The sequence below is a fragment of the Simochromis diagramma genome, unplaced genomic scaffold (genome assembly GCF_900408965.1).
Source record: "Simochromis diagramma unplaced genomic scaffold, fSimDia1.1 OVJJ01000302.1, whole genome shotgun sequence".
In the NCBI taxonomy this organism is placed as follows: Eukaryota; Metazoa; Chordata; class Actinopteri; order Cichliformes; family Cichlidae; genus Simochromis; species Simochromis diagramma.
Window position 1 is genome coordinate 12,029,310 of NW_024386792.1, and position 20,088 is coordinate 12,049,397.

At 40.6% G+C, this 20,088-nt stretch overlaps 3 protein-coding genes across 3 annotated transcripts; 1 reads left to right on the top strand and 2 right to left on the bottom strand.

The window, feature by feature from the left end:
• Positions 1–242: 242 nt before the first annotated feature.
• On the bottom strand, positions 243–6,657 carry pane1 (proliferation associated nuclear element). The gene is made up of 6 exons (XM_040024533.1): positions 6,443–6,657; positions 3,967–4,043; positions 3,405–3,503; positions 2,455–2,534; positions 2,111–2,202; positions 243–1,556 (listed from the first exon to the last, which is right to left on the bottom strand). Exons 1-6 carry the CDS (start codon positions 6,497–6,499, stop codon positions 1,407–1,409), a joined length of 555 nt encoding a protein of 184 aa, XP_039880467.1. The 5' UTR covers positions 6,500–6,657; the 3' UTR covers positions 243–1,406.
• A 1,902-nt stretch (positions 6,658–8,559) lies between these two features.
• On the bottom strand, positions 8,560–16,341 carry zgc:158803 (LUC7 domain-containing protein). The gene is made up of 10 exons (XM_040024531.1): positions 15,761–16,341; positions 15,185–15,279; positions 14,187–14,285; positions 12,740–12,850; positions 12,481–12,624; positions 11,564–11,740; positions 11,040–11,224; positions 10,932–10,961; positions 10,380–10,541; positions 8,560–9,697 (listed from the first exon to the last, which is right to left on the bottom strand). Exons 1-10 carry the CDS (start codon positions 15,819–15,821, stop codon positions 9,460–9,462), a joined length of 1,302 nt encoding a protein of 433 aa, XP_039880465.1. The 5' UTR covers positions 15,822–16,341; the 3' UTR covers positions 8,560–9,459.
• A 2,001-nt stretch (positions 16,342–18,342) lies between these two features.
• On the top strand, positions 18,343–20,047 carry smdt1b (single-pass membrane protein with aspartate-rich tail 1b). The gene is made up of 3 exons (XM_040024534.1): positions 18,343–18,535; positions 19,461–19,620; positions 19,799–20,047. The coding sequence occupies exons 1-2, from the start codon at positions 18,374–18,376 to the stop codon at positions 19,596–19,598; spliced, it is 300 nt and encodes a 99-aa protein (XP_039880468.1). The 5' UTR covers positions 18,343–18,373; the 3' UTR covers positions 19,599–19,620; positions 19,799–20,047.
• The last annotated feature ends 41 nt before the right edge of the window (positions 20,048–20,088 follow it).

Sequence of the window (20,088 nt, forward strand, 5' to 3'; positions counted from 1 at the left end):
TAAACTCTGTTTGACGTTTTTTCTGTATTTACACCTATTTGCCATATTTGTAGCAAAATATGAAGAAACGAGATGTGGATTTTACTTGATTTAAAACTGTTGGACTGTTTTATTCATTATTTATTTTTAGTTGGATTTATTTGTGCACTGGAAAGATTCAAATTTTGCCTCCAGTTCACAACTTTTTTTGAGAACCTAATTAAAAACATGGTATTAATGTAATGAAACTCCAAACAATCATATAAAGCCCACTGAAGTGTATTTACATTGAAAATTTTTTTAATTATGTTCAACACTTTAACGCTTACTGCTTCATATACGGTCATGAACCAGAAAAAGTTTTCCCAGGATCTTGTACTCTGTGAAAAACTAAGTAGAACTGTGCTGAATCACGGGGAATTTGCAGCCAAACGAGTGCACTTGATTAATAGATCATAAACAAGTGTGACCACCACTATAAAAGCAGAAGCTCTGGCACTTTGTAGATTTGGAGTATTCAGCTGTTTGTTAACAACAATCTTCCCAGGATTGGACAACCCAGCAAATTCAGCCCAAGGTCAGAAAAAATAAACAAAAACTCATCTACATCTCAGACTCAACAGACCTCAGTTAGCATGTTAAATGTTAAGGTACAATTAGAAATAAGGTGAATAAGCATAGTTTGCTGCACAGTTTAGGTTTGCAAAGTTCCATCTGAACAAACCACAAGCAACGTTCTTTGGACAGATGACACCAAAGTAGTGATGTTAGGCAATAATGCACAGCACCAGCACCATGGTGGGAGAAATCCAGACGCAGCAAATCCGCACGGTGGAGGAGGGGTGATGATTTGGAACCTGGAATCTTGCAGTCATTGAGTTGACCATGAACTTCCTTGAACATCAAGTCGAGTCAAATGTGATGCCATCTGTTTGACAACTAAAGCTTGGCTGGAAGTGGGTCGTGGACAGTAGCAAATTTACAACAGAATGTCTGGAAAAGAATCAAGCTGTTGCAATGGTCCAGTCAAAGTCCAGATCTCAACCCGAAATGACATGCTGTGGCGGGACTTTAAGAGAGCTGCTGTAAACAAATGCCGCAAACTTCAGTGAACTGTCACAACGTTGTAAAGACGAGTGGGCTGAAAGTCGTCCACAACGATGTGACACGTTGATAAAGTCATATCAAAAGCAATTAGTTCCTGCTGCCAAGGTGGTTCTACGATATTGAATTGTAGGGTGTACTTGGAGTGTTTTTCACAGCACTGTTCATGTAAAACATAATGTAATGGATCAGAATTAAATACACCTGGTAACATTTATTTGAAAAAGAAGACGTGTAATTGTCGACATTAACAATTTCTACAAATAAATATAAACATGATAAAGTAGAGGAAGTTATCACTTTAAAGGAATCAATCAGAGGACCTAATCAAAGCTCGGCTGATCGATGTCCAGGGGAAGCGTGCACCGAGTCAGGTTAGACACGTAGAGAGCAGTGGCAATGGGAACGAGGCCGGCGGCCACCTTGAGAATAGTCAGCAGCCTCTCTGTAGCACTGGCCACTCCATCTGGAGTCTGTAGGGAAGGAAAGATTACGCAGGATGGCTTTTTAGGAAACGCAAAAAGACACAAAAATGACATTTGATGTTTTATTGTCAACAACAGCGCAGAACCCTCTAAACTACAGCGATGCTGAGCTACACAACACGCACACAAACAGCTTTCCCTTCTGAGTTCAATTTCAGGCTTTTCCCTCTGTGCAACTTCAGCTTTATGAATCAGTCAACAAAAAAGTTGCTTAGCCATCATACTGCTGAAGGAAAAAAGAAAAAAAGACAAACAGCCAGAAGCTGTTTCACAGGCCTGAAAACGATGACTACAACAAGTACTGGATGTTTAATAAAGCCAAATAAATCCTTATGCAAAGATAACAAAGCTGTAATTTTGTTCTGCATACATTTCAACAAGAAATGTGTTCAAGAAACACAACATGCAACAGTGTGCAAGGCAAAACTTTACTGAGAACATATACTGACATACATTCAGATTAAAATGTGTGAAGGGCTAGATTTGGATTTCACATATGACTTAAAACATCTTCAGTGTTTGTGACCCAGACTGCTACAAACCTGATCCTCCGCAAACAACAGGGGACAGTGGAGCGACGCAGCCAGCTTCCTGACAGCATCCAGGCGCTCAGCGGGGGCGGAAGCGTTCCGAGCTACAAGAAAGAGAAGCATAAAAGGTCAGCTGGTCAGACACAAAAAAGGCTGAAAGTACAACAATATGTGTTGTGGGTGGTGTTCAACGGTGAAGTAAAATGTAAACAGTGGTAGACAATTTCTCCTTGATTTAATCTCAGCTCATTTTTTTCCCTTCTTCCTGTGAATCAAGGGACTGGGGAAAAAACAAAACATAAAACAAAACAAGACAAAAAGAAAAACACATAAAAGGATTTTAACCGTTGCCCTACCATTCGTAACCATGAAGCAAACTTTTCCAAGGAAATATCCCGGGTCCAAATATTTCAGGGACGCTTCTGCTGACTGGAAACTACAACAAAATAAAACAAAACAGAATGAAGCACTGCTACATCGTATCATGTTTGAACTTGTTTTTAACTTAAAATATAAAATATTTTGGACAACGTATGTCAGAGGCATCGGGATCTTGTTTCTGCATGATGACATCAAAATCTGAGGTTTCGTGCTCAGTTTGGGTGAAGGTGACGCTTCAAGGATTTTTAAGTACTGGAGATCTTGTATTGAAGAGGACTGAGTGGAACCAGAACGAGCTGTTGATAGTCAGAGTGAATCATTGTCATCATCAACACCATGGTGATCATGGCATCTGCCTAGGATGCCCAAACCACCTGGGCACCTCCTAGATGAGGCGTTTTGGGCAAGTCCTACTGGTGACTGTGACTGTGGAGGCACCAGGGCAGTTCTAGAACACATTAAAAAAATAAAGTCTCTGGGCTGATTTGTGGCAATTTGTGTGGTTTAAAAATGACATCTCACTCTCATAACAATTAAGTAAGAACAAAACAAAAACAAAGCTGTTATATGAAGCAGAATCTGTGTGTTCAGGTGACCAGTACAACAAATTGCATCTGGACATGTATGTATTTTTTCATCTTGGTGACTAGGAACAAGTCCAGGTTCCTTTTCAATAGACACTCACTGAAATCAGACAAAAGGAGGGTACCCCTGGATCAGGCCTCCGCGGACTGTGGAGTTTGCACCGACTTCTTCCCACAGTCCTGGCTTAGGTAAGTGTGAGTGTGAATGGCTCTTTGTCTCTCTGTGTTTGCCCTATAACAGACCGGTGAGGGTGTACCCCATGACAGCTGGGATTGGCTCCAGCACCCTCGCAACCATGAAATGGATAAACTGAAAATCGACGGATGGATTTGAAAGTTACCTGAGCTCTGAGGTTAGGTTGATGATGAACACAACCAAGTCTATTCTGGGACGGCTCTCATCATTCTCCATGGGCAAAGGAAGGCTCTTAGCTAGTCTCCTGTTAAGTACAAAGAGCGATGACAATAATGGGACTCTTATCCACCTCAGGTGGTCTTCACACATCTCAAAGTCATTGCATAACTGAGTAATTCGCTGCAGCTGCAGAATAACAGTGCAGCATCACGTACGAGTTCCCCAGTCAGAATTGCACAATTATTTAATCATAAAGTCAACATTACATTACCAGCTGGAAACCTGTTATGACGTTGCAGTCTGAGTAGTACAAAAGTCCTTTTCCCAAGTACATAACTACTTGTTTGTTGTTGATTATGAAAAATATTTTGTTACTAAATAAACGTTTACAGTCATACTGTTTAAACATAAATGCGACTGATGGTAGAAAACAAATCTTGTTTCGTTGTGAGGATGGCAGACTCGGTTTCCATTTGTGTGCTGCAGCCACTTTCCCCTGACAGATAGCAGACTTCAGCAGTTTGCAGGATGAAGCGAGCTTTACTCACACGTTCACAGTGACACTGGTCTCCTCCACCAGAACATCTGCTAAACTCTGCTGAAATTGCTCCTCACTCTCCACCAGCTGCAGGAAACAAAAACTACCAGTCAGCACAAAACCTGATGATCCCACTTTACACCATCACACAGGTTAAAAAAAAAAAAAAATCTCTTAAACCTGTCAGAAGAAACATTTCGCAGTCACGGTTCAAAGATGTTGCCGCTTTCTTTTTTTCCCTGCGGCTTTTGCTCATATAGAGATTTATGATGATAAAATCATAAATTACAATGCAATAAAACATTCTGAAAAATATTAATTTATACAGACTGTGATCTAATTTGACTGTGGTTACAGTGAGAGGCTATGGAAAATAAAAGGACCACCCTCTGCACCACCTACTGGCCAGACATTAGCAATTTATCCAACATCTGTTTTTAGCTGCTGCAAGGACAGATACTTAAAGCCCGTTAACAATAATCATCCGACCTCCTGAAGCAGCCCTGAACCCCAAAATGGAAGCAAACGCTCTATTTTGGAAAATATGAATGGATTCTTTGCATTTTGTTAGAGTTGTGGCAAGGGGTATGTGCAAAGCCCCACAAAATAATTTAATGTATTTAAAGACACATAACAGTGGAGTGATGGGTTGGTTAAAGTGGTTAAAGAAAATGAATGGCTGGATAGTTTCTGTATAATGACTACTTGTACCCTCAATTATATTTTTGTTCATTTATACGAATGCACGAGTAAGATTTGAACAATTTTCAGTATAAAAATATTTCATCTCCTGTGTCGTGCCATTTTTAATAGCACGTGTGCTGCTGCAACAGCCTGAAAATCATACTCAATGTTTCTGCAACAATATTCTCCTCTGTATTTATTGGGAACGTGGTGTATCAAATCGTCTGTTATAATACAAATTTTCATATGATATAAAAAAATGTCACTGATATAGTGATGTCATGGGTTTATCCTCCCTAATGTGGACAACAAGATGTATGCCTCTAGTGAAGGCCTAGTGAAAGATACTACAAAACAAAAGCACAATGATTTGCCAAATATGCACAAAAACTATTCTAGCTGAAGATGGAAGCTACAACATTGTTTCTTCAGGCACAAACACACCATTGAGGACAACCGGGATATGTAGGTGCGCAAGGAGGAGATACTAACAGCTGGTGAAGTGTGACCACTTTTAAACAAGGGCATCGCTGGAGCACTGCACTCCATATGACACGAAGAGCACGTGTTGGATGGAAATTAGTGGTAAAGTACAGGTTTATGCAACTGCATAAAATGCAATATTCCAGAGAGAATATATTTTTATTTATGTGACAGTGTTGTAAGGGTTATTTTAGTTTAACTGTTGTTAGAATGTTTTGTTTGCTTAAAATTTCCGGGGAAAACACTACCTAGGCTACTTTTGAGCTTACATTTGACTTCTGCTGTGTGTCACTATTACTCTATGTTGCTGCTGGCAATGGATTCACACCTTGAACCAGGTAGTCTGCCAGGTGGATGTAAGATATCCTTCATATTTGTTTGCGCTAACAAATCTTTTGCCTGCAGTAAATAAAATATTGTTCAGTACTTTTTTCAATATTGTAACAATATCGTTATAATAAATTTCCTTGAAATATTGCGATAGAATTTTGAGGTTATATATCACCTGCCCCTAGTATTTACTTAAGAGAAAATATTCTGAAGGTTCCCCCTGAAACAAATAACAACAAAAAAAATCCTGCCTCTAGTTCTTCTTCTGCTGCTCACTTCAGGGGTCACCACAGCAGATCATCACCCTCATCTCACACTATCCTTAGCATCCTCCCTGTCACACCAACCCTGTCCACATCCACAATCCTTCTTTTCCTTAAGTCCTTCTCACGCCTTTCCTTCCTTCTTGCTGTCTCTAAACACGCCTTTCCTTTTCCTTTGTCTTACAGTAGCACGATTTCCACCAGCACCACAGGCAGTCGCTGTCATCCCGGTATGGAAAGATCATTCTTGATGACCCGCATGTTTGTTTGGGTTGGCGAGATTTTGCACGCTTCCTGACACAACCCTCCCCTTTTATCTGGGCTTGGGATCCCACCCTCCTTCGGACTGAATTGGAAACGCCTCTGGTTGTGGGTGTTATAGAGCTATCATAGAATAAAAGTATTATAAAAACGTTGAGATAGTGTTTGTTAGGTAGATCTACAGAAAAGACAAGATTTATCCACACAACACCGACGACGCCAAACAGCTGCTAGACTGTGTAAAAACCTCTTCCTGATACAGTCATATTTGTCTTTATTTAAAGCTTAAATGTGATTTTGCTAGTCCAAGCTGACGACCATATATCTGGGATATTTACGACCAGGTATCTCCCAATAAAAAACACATCCAGTCAGCCGTTAGCTCGTCCTGAAAACAGTCACAGCACACAGCTCGATATTTGCCTTTTCTTTTTAAATTTTTATTTCTTAAAGTGAACAACTCACCAAGATGTTCGCTGTGTTGAGACCAGGGAGTTTACTAAAAGGCTTCAACAACGACATCCTCGCTAAACTTGATAAAGTTTTGTAAACAAACCCGGGGCGGACATTTCTTTCTCTCGCGCTTCTTTTCCAAACGTGCGTCTGGCGTCATGACGTATACCAATCTTCATTGGCAGTTTTCTTCTGCCACCTACAGGCCGCCGGGAGTCATGCACCTTTGGCAAGCGTGGACCTACCTCACATTCAGATTAGATCAGTTACTATACAACTGGTTACTATTCATACATTCATCCCATATAAACGCGAACTTGACAGTATATATACGTATATACAATATATAGGTATTTACAACAAAGAGAATATACAGCATGCTTTGATTCAGCAACAGTATATGAATGTTTTAGTGAAGACAATACCTTGTTTTTTTGCATTTTATGTAGTTCTCACTCTGATTTTAATTTCCTCATAACTTGTACCCGGGACGCAACGTCATGACAGAAAGATAAACGTGTACCTTCCATACCTGTAATATGTACATTTTTAAATATATCTACATAGTTATTCATATTTTAATATCTTACTTTAAACCCTTCAGTCTAAGTACAACCTGCGGAAAAGATCATCAAAACTGTAAAGCTCAGACTTTTCCAACGTCTTCCTGCTATCTTTTCCACCACCAAAAGCATCTCCTGTTACCTGAAAATTTTTGCTTCACTTTTGCACGAGGAAGTGGAGCTAGGGCATCCATCTTTACGAACAGCACCAGGCAAATGTTTAGACATGGTGAGTGTGAAGTTGTATGGATTCATACTCAGTGTTACATGAATCCATAGGCATGATTATGTTTTGTCCTCTAATAACCATTACCGCATAATCACTGACAACTTTATTAGGTAAATCTTGCTAGCACCAGGCTGGACCCTCTTTTGCCCACAGAATTCATCAAGGCCTAGATTCAACAAAGTGCCAGAAAGATTCCTCAGATTTTGATTCATATTAACAGAAAATCATCACAAAGTTGTTGCAAATTTGCCAGATGGTGACTGTGGAGGCCATTTGAAATATCCATCAGAAGCCGGGTACACTGTGGTCATAAAAAAAATCTGTGTAATTGAGCAGCAATACTCAGTATGTGGTGTTTAAACAACGTTCAGATGGTCAGGTGTGCCAAGAAAATATCCCCATTGCAACACCCAAGTCTCAGCATCCTGAACCTTTCATATGGACAAGACTAGATCAATGCTTTCATGTTTTAAGCCCAATTCCAACCCTACCACCCACATCTCACAGCAGAAAATGAAAATCAATAGAGAAGTCAGCATTTTTACAATCTTATGGTTTCTCCTGCAAATTGCAGCCAGTTTCCTGTTATTAGCTGACAGGAGTGGGGTGGGGTGTGGTCTTTTGCTGCCACAGCCAATCTTCTTCAAGGTTCAACATACTGCAAATTCAGAGATGAGCTCCTCCATAACTTGGTTGTTACGAGTTATTTGAGTTATTGGCGCCTTCCTATCAGCCGTTCTCCTCTCACATCTAGTATCAAGACAACATTTCCAACCAGAGAACATCAACTTACTGGATATTTTCTCTTTTTCAGACCATTCTCTGTAAACCCTAGATGGCAGTGTGGAAAATCCCACTAAATCATCAGTGAAATATTTTGAAATATACAGACCGGCCCATCTGACACCAACAACCATCCCCAATGTACTTAAACCACCGCCCATTTTGATGGTCAGCTTGAACCTGTCTTTATGTCTAAATGGACCCAGTTGCTGCTGTGATTGACTAATTAGTAGCTGAACAGGTGTACCTAATGAAGTGGGTGGAGTGTGTATGTGGTTTTCAGTAATGTCTCTATATAAGAAGACAGCATTTTTGGGTGATTTGTTTTATACACATGGGAATACACTTCACTGAAAACCAACACAACAGCTCTGCCACAACCTTCTTCACCTTTAGGCAACATCATCAGGAAGCTGTGATGAACTGAACTACATTTCTTTCATTCCATGATAGGAGGGAAAAAAATAGAAACCTATTTGTATAATGTTAAAAATGTGTCTGACTATAATTGACCCCCCCCCCATTAAAGCTTAAAAACAAATAACAAAAAACTGTTGCACTCCAACCACAACTTTTGCTGCCAAGGTGAGTTTAATCTGATGCAGCTGTAAAAAGCAGGAGACAAGTTAGAGAGAAATCTGGATAACATTTTTTGTTTGAATGGAAGCCAAAAAAATAAAATAAATACAAAATCATTCAATTAATGGTGGCACAGCAAAGTTGACCCCCTCCCCCTCTCTGAAAAGTGTCAAAGTCAAATATTCACATAATTTATATACCTCCTGGTCTAGGGAGAAATACTCAGATGACATCTTTTGGGTGGGTGAGAGTGAGTGAGTTTATATTCAAAGTACAAGCTCATCACGGCATCTTAACCGATGCATGTCAAATCTGCGAAATGAGATTGTCATGGCTTGAAGGCAGCTAGTAAAACAACCATGAGAAGTGCCTTCAGTCATTCACACCTCATTTCAAGCATTACTGCAAGGGCCACGCCACATTATCGAGACCGAACGTGCTACTGAAACTGAGGTTCCTAAGGGAACGGGATAAACAGTATTAACATTAAACTAAGGATAAAAAAATACAGCACTTTGTGTGAGTAAAATAAAAATGGACTTAAAGCAGGGGTGCCGTCTTCTCACCACTCTTCCCCTCATCAGTGTGAAAGTAACTGTACACAGGACCATTGACATGACATGAAAAATGACGACTACACTGCTTCCAGATCAGCCTCGCCTCATTCTTATAAAACTGGTTTGCATGTTTCTGTGACCACCACCACCGACCACCACCCCACCTAATATACATGTCCTGTTTTCAACATGAACACGTATACAAAGTCAACACAAGCGCACACTCGCACCAGCAGGCTCACATCTCTCCATGCTCTTATTATGTTTTTTACTAAATAATATATCCAAATTAAACTCTTTGGAGGCGCCCCCTGCTGTTCATATCTCCCCGGACTCTCGCTCTTCCGAGCTGGACCGTCGGTCCCGTTCGCACGACACGGATCTCTCTCGTTCCTTTTCCCTGGCCATGTCTGGAGAGGTGGACCTCTCCCTGTCCTCCCAGTCTCTGTAATCTGCTCTGTCGCCACGCCATCCATCTCCTGCACCCTCCCTCCATCTCTCCTGAGACACTGAGCGCTCTCTGTCGCGGGTGTGAGATGATCTGTCCTTGGAGGATCTGAAAAAGTGAGAGAGAGAAAAAACAAAACAATCACTGACGTCTGCTATGGAATGAAAATGCTGAAGAAAGGTCCATGGTTAGAAAGATGGTTGGTAATATTTGGCTGGTTACATTTAATTTTAAACTAATTATTACACATGTGACCACAAAACCAAGAGGTTTTGCACAAAGTAGCTACTTGTCGATCAGAATATACCACATTTTCCCATATTTATGACTAATAGGTATCATATTTTACCAAATGCACATCATTGTCTATTCTTTAAGAACTGAAACTAGCAGCCGAGACCTTAAACTCATCAGCTTTTTGTTTACTCAGGTAATAAATGCAATAGGAACTAGGATAATATTCTCATACTTCTAGGACAAACCACTGGTTGACGTTACAGTGGCTATGTCCATCTTTTAAATACAGTCTATGGTTTCTGAATGTCAAAATGATCTATAATCCAAGAAGAAAAATGATAAAGCACCTTATATCCATATACATATTACTATATATAATGAATAGATGTTATAAATATGTGCAACAGTGTGTAAAGCTCCAGTACTTGTAGTATTCATTTAAAAGAATCACTTAAAAAGGTCAATTTTAAATAGTTTCAATTCAGATGAATGTTACGCCACACAGGTCATGATGCAGATTTCTGCAAGTTTCAGTGATGAATAAAATCTGCACCTTTTCTTTTTGCGTCTGTGTGAGTGGGAGCGTGAGCGATGTCTATCCTTGTGTCGATGTTTCCTCTCCCTCTCCCTCTCACGATCCCGTTCCCCACCTTCTTCTCTGGAATGAGAGGAGCGGTGGCGCCTTGAACGATGGGAGGACGAACTGCCTCCATCCCTGGATAAATCATTTTCAGAAGGGAAAAAAAAAAAGAAGAAAAGGATATTGTTTATGTCTAAAAAAAGGGGGTTGGCTGTACTGATGTGTGCTATAAATTTAGATAAAGACTTTGTGGGAATTCGGAAGCATTTTGTCTTGTAAATGACATCCTGCACGAGAAGTATACGTCAGTATACGTAAGAATTTGCCGTTTTCCTCTCTGCTCTTTTACCAGGAAAGCAGAGGTTTGAGTATTTTTGTGGCATATTTGTGTATTTGTGGTTATGGCATTAATAACCCCACTGCGTGCATTTACAGATACCGCACCATTCGGCTTTATAGTGTGTGAAATTACAAGTCGCCTTGCCAACCTGGGAAAAACAAACTTATCAAGTGATGCTTGCATACCTGTATCGGTCTCCACTCCTAGATCTTGACCTTAAAAAAAAGACAGACATTTCAGTTTCCCGATGACTTGAAACCTTTTCACAGTAACGACAGATTCTGATCATTTACCTCCTTCGGTCCCTTTCTCTCTCCCACTCTCGCTCTCGTTCCCGCTGTCTTTCTCTCTCTCGCTCCCTTTCCCGTTCTTTCTCCCGCTCCCTCTCCAGCTCCCACTGTCGCTCTCTTTCATCTTCTCTTTCACGTTCCTCTCGCCGCCTCGTGCGCATTCTTTCTTGTTTCTCGACAACAGCTTTCTGGATTAAAAAAAATAAATGAATGAAGTCAACAGGCCTAACAGGGAGACAAACCCCCGAATCTGTTCTTATCCCTCACATCTTATGACTTTCTGAACTGATCAAATTTGTTTGACGTGCAAATTAATTCTTCTTGTTTTCGATTTGATTCCTTACGTGTTTCTTGTCACTTTGAAGCTTTATTTGGAAAAGTGTTGTATAAATGAAATGACTAAATTGGATACAGCTGAGCATACTGCCTCCTTAACTGCAGTTTGTATAACACTGTACAGATACATTTGTGGTACTAATCAATACTCATGCATATAGTAGCATAGACCTGCTCCAGGACATCCTTACCCTTAGCTTTTCAAGCTTCTCACGGATTTCAATAAAACCGAGGTGCAGCTTCCCCCCAAAGTGGTCAGCCAGGCGACGGTCATTGTCATGGAGACCCAAGTAGGCAGAGCACACCTCACACACTCGCAGTTTTTGCTGTTGAAAGCTTGAGGCAGGCATTGAGTTCCGGTAAATATCCTGCAGTCACAAATGTTATGGTTATAAGGAGCAGAATAAAAATTGTTCAACCTGTATCTCATTATTCGGACCTATTATGCAAGCTGCAGATTGGGAGCTGATAAAATGTGTGTCCGATATGAGTTCTGTTACTTTGTGAAGAGCGTGAAGCTGCTCTACTCATACAGGCAGGTTAACACTGGCATGAACCATGAACTCGCTGTCATTAAACCACACATTTAACCTTCATCAATGGTGTACACAGACTAGGCCATCTGTTCCACCTACGAGTGCATCCGATCCCCAGAGTCTGGTTCACTTAACTAGTGTGTTTGCTGTGACTGTGCCCTGGTCCGGTGCTGTTGGAGTCAGGCACAGTATACATGTAGTGTGATCGCCACAGGACAGATCCCCAATCCCAAAACCACTTTATTTCTTAAGTAATTAACAACTGAGAGGACAGTGTGTCATTTACTTCCCCAACGGTGCCACAAAAAGCATTTTAAAAAAAATAAAATAAAATAAAATAAAAAAAATCACAAAACTTTCACAAGTAAATGGCATGAAAGAGAGACCTGGTGTGACAGGAGTTGAGATGGCGAAACAAACTGGTGTTTACTCAGGCACGGACACATAAGTAGAGTAACTGTGAGTGGGGCTGGTGAGCAAATGTGTTCGAGAACAGTAAACAGAAATTGCACCTCTCATGTGGCTGCAAACATCTTACCACTTATCACTTAGATAGGTAACACATTTCTAACCTCTGCTTCCTTCTTTAATGCCCGGGTCTTCTCCACTTTTTCCAGCAGCTGCTGGGCCTCTTCTACATTCCCCTCGCCTCCCAGCTGCTCTGCCCGGGCCAGCAGCTTCCCGATCTCTTCGTTAAGCTCGTGGACACGTTCAGCCTTTTCACGAAAGGAAACAAAAAGAAAAAAGAAAGAATGCTAAGCTCATAGTTTTTAGGCAGTGTGTAGACTCTTCCTCTGATAATTAGAGCTAAAAATGTCAACAGTGCGTCACCTTCGCAGCCACTTCAGCGCTGATCTCATCCTGTGTTTCTGCTAGTCTTTTCTTGGCCAGCTCAGTTCTGCGGTCACAGTCAGCAATGAAAGACTGAAGGTGTTCAGCGGCCTGAGAAAAAATACAGAAATAACCAAGAAATATTATATTACAGAATTCTCAAGAATATTTAACAGTGGCTGAACTAATTAGTCTGTACCTGCTATGAAGTGAGTTTATAAACGCGGCTATAAAACATTCAGTTTCCAAACATTTCCTGCTCTCATCTTAAGCAGTTGTTTAAAGCTTAATAGCAGCACTTACACCATACGTTTGATAAGCCTGGAGAGAGGGATGCCTTCTCATTGACATCTTAATGTGGTCTGGACTAATTTACCACCTTCCAGGCTATTCTATGACATCAAAGTAGCCTTGTAAGCAAGGATGTTGTGAACTGTGTTAATGAAAAAAGAAGAAGCTTATCAACCCTTTGGAATTACCAGGATTACTGATTCGATTACTCAAATATGGTTTCATCTTCAGCCAAGTCAAAATGACAAAAACACAAAGTTTTACTTTAATGTCCACAAAAAACACAGTGACTTAAAATATATACTTCAGTGCTGGGAAAAGTAAGTGAACTTTTTGCTAATGACTTCTGGAAAAGCTATGTCGGACATCAGTCCACAAAAAAGATAAGCTAAAGACAGCAGACTACAAAATTGTGGAGCATGGTGGTTTGATTCTGCTTTGCTACACCAGGGCTTGAGCACCAAGTGAGGAACTATACATTTACATTGGTATTAGGAAATTTTACTGGGAAATGTCAGGGCAGCAGACCATGACCTGAAGCTTAGCAAAGACTGAGTGACACAACAAGACAGTCATCAAAAGACCAATGGTGACTGGTGCTGCTAAAAGAGGCTTGAGTTACAATTCAAGGTTTAACTTTACTCAGTGAGTTCCTATGTTCAATAAATGCATGAAAACCTAAGTGACATAACTTGTCAGTTACTCTGAAGTCCATGAGTCTGTAATACATAGACCAGACAACCATATTTTATGAGTGATTTGATGAATAACCTCTAAAGAACCTCTGGTAATGCTAGAGGCATTTTTTGCAAATGTAAAGGAAAGTAAATTTGAAGTGTGCAAAAATATTGATTAACGTCTTTCACTAATAACCCTCTTGATCAAAAACTATGATGATCCTGAGTTAAAATTAAATACGTAATTATTCTTCAACCGGAATTAGTTTTTCTGTGTGTCCAAACTTACACTCATATGAACAAATGAGTGTGTCCTACCTTCTGACTAGTAGTGTGTATTTCTGTGTGTTTCTGAATAGTCTTTTAGGTAGAGCTTGAAACTAACTTTCTCAAGAAAAGTCTCAGCAATCAAAGTAGATGTAGTGAGTTCAACAAGACATTCAAGAGAATATCTTTGTGGGTGTGTGTGTACAACTTACATCAAGTTCAAAGAAGTATTCCTGCTCCTTAGAGGCAATCTCGTAATCAGCTCGGAGTGCCAAGTCATGCACTTTCATGCACTCTCCCAGGTCCATTCTCTACAAGAATCAAAATGACAATGATGTTAGCTGACTGCCTCATTTTACTCGTACGTTTTAGCCCAAAATCTGAAGAAGAACAAAACAGCTACAAGATAAAATGTCCTGGACACAAGAATTTTCGCTGATGTCACACTAAAGAATCCAAATGTGATACCCTTTAACTTGAAGCAAAGCTACACAGGTCTGATGATTTCTATATACACTATTCAAACTATCTGTTTATATTCAGTGCTCTAGGAATTAAATTGACTCTCAGTTTTAATTTGTAGATGTTCAACTTCGGAAGAGTCTTTTTGAGTCCAGTCCAGTCGAGGTTAAGGAACAGAAAGTAAGAGGATAAGTCAATCAATAAAAGCAACAACACATCATCGAAGTGGTAAAATGAATCTATCTCACGATCTGGCTTTAATCCCAACTCATATTTGTAATTAAAACAAAGTCTATGACTCTTAGGCCACATCCCCACTAATACATTTGAATGTTTAAGTACAGTTTTAAATGAAACCAAACCGGCCTTTTTTTCCAGCAGCCAATCAGAGAAAAAGCTCACCTCAGAGTCGTTGGCCTTGTGAGGAAGATAAAGCAGCATGTTTTAGAAAGTGAAACTGTGCGCTAGCTAGTGTGTTATGCAAAGCTGTTCTAGTAGAGTGGATCAGTAAAAATAGAAATGCTTATTAGTATGTTTGGATATGTGTTTATTTCCCATATATATATAAAAGTTATTTCATTTCAAACCCATTGACAATGAAGTAGAGCTCAAACACATCTAAGCTCTCCATACATTTCCTGTCAGCCTTGTGTGTGTGACTGTATTTACTGTATATATTATACGGCTGTGTGTAAATATGATAAAGCTCTCCTCTGTGTGTTCAGGCGTGCGTAAACACGATACTCACGGTGCCTGAGAGGATGTCATGAGGACATGAATCCAAGAGGTGACTTTTGCAGACTCGCTCATCTGTGAATTTGATTCTCTGCCGCATGGTGTCACCTTTACAAAAAAAGAAGGAAACCAGAAAAGCAGGCGTTCATGAAAAGTACAGTATTTTACTATCATACTGGGTTATTAGCCCGCACCTGTGACGGATTAAGTCATACATCTCTAACCACTGTAGCATCCAGGTACAGTAAACGTGTCCGATAAAACTCCTCGTGGTTAAAAAATAATAATAAAAAAATACTAGGGAGGAAATGGAGGGAAGAAAAAACGAACACATGACTATGAGCCAAATAAAATGCCGACATGATGTTTGTTTTGGATTGGTTTTGTAACAGATGTGTGCGACAACCTAACTTGCCAAGCAAACTTAAATACAACAGGTAGCTAGCCGGCTAGTTAGCATGATTTGTAAAGCATGCCGCACTGTCACCACAAAGTATGCTGGTTAGCTTGTCGGCTAATGCTAGCAACAGTCATACACGCTGCTGATTTTGTAAGTAACCAATCTCAAACACAGCGAGGCCCCTCTCACCGTCTCTCCCCGTCCCCATGAGCTGGTCCAGCATCGCTCGCATCTGTGCCTGGGCCGACATGTTTATGAGTGCTCAGATAACGTCGCCAGCAGCGGTCTTCAACACATGCAGCCTCCTCAACTGCAAGGCCTCGTCTCTTCCTCCAACAGCACCGACCGCGGATAAGTTTTCCCACCAAGAGGAAGACTCCGAGCCTTTAACCAGCGAGCTGCTTGTGTACAGCGTTACTTCAATGTACTGGTTATCCCTGCACTTCAACAAAAGCAAATAAATGTGACTTTGTGACGTTGGATGGCTTCGGGTCGGCCGAGCAAGTGCAACGTCTGTTTGAAAACTGCTGCCCGGGTCCGCCGGTCGGGTCGTGTGGTGAGTTGAGACAACGGTGACTGAATTTAGACGGGGCCTTTGTTAGCTAACAAAATCTACACAGAAATAAATAACCAGTTCCACTGTCACACAGACAGATTTCTAGCGAGTCAGCTAGAAGTTATCAAGTTTGTTCAGCGTCCTCTCTTCCTTCTTCCTATTCCCCCTCCATGCGCGTCCCCGCGGAGCGCGCTCTAGTGCAGCGGCGAAGGAAGTGCTGCAGTCAGCCTCGCGGGCTTGTTTGGTGACGTTACATATCACCAACAAATATTATTATTATTATCATCCTGCTTTGTTTTTTTCTTAGTTTTTCGGTGTCCCCCCACACAAACATATAAAGTGTTTAAAGTGTCTCTGATCTTACAAATAACACATAGAAACATGGTTGCAAAGCTAAAATGTTCAGCATATTTAGAAAATATGTGCTACTGTCACTGGCCAATACGTATAATAACTAATTTGATATTCACACATATATGAATATCAAAATGATTGGGATTCTAGAGCAGACTCATTGCACAACACTAAAGACTACCTAAAGTTATAAACATTGTGAATAAGACATTGAAAGTTAAGATTTTTAATATGAGAAGGATTGGCTAGTCTCAAGTGCCCACTCCCAGCTGTGATAAGGGGGATGATATTTTGAGACTTCACTCCATAGAGGCCTTTCTTGGTACCAGGCTGTAAACAAATGTTCTGCCATTATAACAATGAAGTCTGTGTGGGCTGACTTGCTTTTGGGCTCTGCCTCAAGTGGCCACTCTCAGAACAGCAGTTTTAGGCACGTCTGCATTAGCTTCATTTTACAGTCTGTCAGGCTGGTACATCATTCTTAATTTATGCTACCGTTGTGTCTGTTGCAGTCCTCCAAAATCCAAACATGATCAACATGGATGCTATGAAGGAAAGGGAGTGGCAGCAGCATTCTTCTGGAATGGGAAAAGCACGAAAAAAACATCAAAGTTTAAAAAGTAGACTATTAAAAGCACAGACAGTGGCTTTTTAACATAAGTTTCACTTCAGCTCTTCGTAATGTTACAACTTTGCTCTTCTCTGCAGCTGGATGATGGACCAGCAACAACTCCTTGTACCAGATATTTGAGACTGCCCCCACCTGACAACAGATGCACTCTGCAGGTAGATGGGCAGTCCTTAGCTGCCCATATACTGCCAATGCGCTACCACTGCTGAACCATAGTTTTCTCATGAGTGTTACCTACTGCATCAGCTTGTAAAGAGTTGTGGCAGTGCATTCCTTTTTTCCATACGTTTTTTAGTTTCTCCACCTGTCTGCCTCAGTCTCATAAAAAGGACATGGCTTGAAAGCATTTAGGATTTTTTCCCCCTTTGATACAGTGAGGAGGGGATTAGACTTTGGTGGTCAAAGATCACTCTCCATTTCACCTGCTTTGGTGCTCATTCTGATTGTACAGGTAGAACAGCTCCTCCAAGAGGATGACACATCAAAATCTGCAAATTTCACTTCAGCTCTCCGTAATGTTATGACATAGAGATTTCAAGGGGCAGGCAAGTACACAAGGAGAGTTAGGACAGCAGACATCGTCAGCAATGACTAGTACTTTCTTCTTTGTTTGAGGAGGAACATGAGGAGCAGTGACCTCCAGAGGGTTACACAAATGTGCATGTTTCTAAACAAACTGTCACGAGTGACGTATGCCAATATAAAAGAAAAAAAAATTCTTGACACCTTAAGATAAACAAGGAGATCATTTAATTTGTTTTTTCTCATACTTTTTATACTCATTTGTCTCATTGAGTCTAAAAAGTTGTTTCTGTCCAAACAGAGGTGATAAACATAAACACATAAACTGGCTGCAAGTCCTGATTTTACCCCAGTTTAAGATGCAAAGAATTATAACCATCGGCTAGTATTTTACGTTATTTCTCTTCAGTTTCAATCCTGATATTATGATAGGCTGATAACTGTGATTGGTTGCTTGTACAAAGGTTTACTGTGTTAAATATGAACATAGTAAATAGTTCCGTAAATTTTAAATAAAGTTTAAAAGGCCCTTAGTGACTTAACTTCAGCTATGTGTATTTTACGGCCACATGTATCTATCTGTAGCAGACCATTCAACTATAATAACAATACATTAAGATGGAATTACTCATCATTTACCTGTCAAACCGCAAGCTACGCCCATACAAGGCATCCCAGTCCCACCCATATGTGGTCCAACCCTTAGAAACGTCCCATTACCGTCACAAATACAGGAAAAATGGCGGCGAGTATGTTGCGGCTCCCGCTGCGACTTTCCTCCAGAAATATGGGGATAATGACCCGTAATACCGGCTTGAAGACCTCAAATATACCCAGGACGACTCAAAGCAGGACCGCAGTGTCTACGCCGTCTGGAGCAATTCTACCGAAGCCGGAAAAAGTGAGTTTCCAACGTTCAGTTTACAGAGGTAACCGACCGGAGTTTACGAGTGGGCGGGACAGCGGTGGTTTGACGGAAGCTTTGACGAATAGAAAGACAGGATACGCACCGGACTTGTTAAATCAGCAAATGAACGTTTGTTTTGTTAAAGGGAGAGGCTGTTAAAGGAAATAAGTCACTAGTAAATTTAAATATCATTTATTATTCAAAGACTCGTTTTATTTGGCGAAATGTAGTGTTGTGTCGTTAAAAAATACGTCCGCTGGACAGCCGCTAATGTTGGCGAGTAATTTATAGACTTGAAGCCTAAACTCGTCGATGTTCGGGCAGGACATGTCCAGTTGGTCGCAATAAAATGTCGCATGTCGCAATAAAAACACGTTAATAAGAGAAATTGATATTTAATGATCGATGGACGGAAACTGCCGTGAGGTCAAGGGCTAAAATGATCTGCTCTGTAACCACACACACGTCGTCCACTCTTTTTGGGCCTTCGACATTTGTATATGATTCTCTGCTGGAATCTGCTTCACGACTGGCTGAGGGCTGTTAACTCAAATACATGTATTCATATGGAGATACCCATCGACCATGCTTTACGGAGCCAAGTCACCATGACTCAGAATAGAGCTTCAGTGTAAGGATGTAATGACCTGGTGACATCAGTTGTGCTTTTAGTGAAAGCATTTTGTGTTTCAGATATTCTGAAACACTCCTGCCAGTTTGGCCTCAGTTTTTTTTTTTTTTTTTTTTTTTTTTTTTTTAACCTGGAAATTCGTAAAACGTCAGCTCTGTTACAACCAATCTCCCCTGAATCCAGCTGTGCCACAACACCTGCAGAAAACCTAGTTATGTTTAGTGATCTGAATAGTTCTTGCATCCTCTTGGTTTAACCATAACTTTTCTCATTGTTTGATTTTTGCAGACACCATTTGGTCTCATCCGCATGACATTAGTGGTGGTGCCTTTCCTTTATGTGGGAAATCTGATCAGCAAGAACTTTGCCGCCCTCCTGGAGGAGCACGACATCTTTGTCCCTGAAGACGACGATGACGACGATTGACCTAACTCTGGAAAAGTAAATGGTAAAGTTCAAGTGCTTATTAGCCACACCTTATGCAATCTTTAAGCATTGAGGCTGGGACCTTTAGTCACGGTCTTCTACTGTGTAAAGGGTGTGTCAGCTGCATGTCAAAGGAAGTAATCTGTGACATTTTTCCAGTGATGACAACTGTGTTCTGTTTTTTTCATTTACATCCACAGGGTGCTTTGCAATATTGACTGAAAGCATACCAGTCGGCACAAGGAAGATGGGGCACTTTGTCTTCCAAATAAACCCCTCTGTCTCCACCCTCTTCCTTTCCCTATTCTCTAATATTTAACTTGTTTTGCCTTCAAGAATTTATCAGAAATATCATATCATGCGAGGCTATCACAACTACTAGTTTTGGCCTCGCTCCTGTTTGCATGTTTGTGTGTGACTAATAAATAAAGAGTCTCTTATGTGGAAAACACTTGTTGTTATTTAATCTTAACACCCATAATTTTTAATT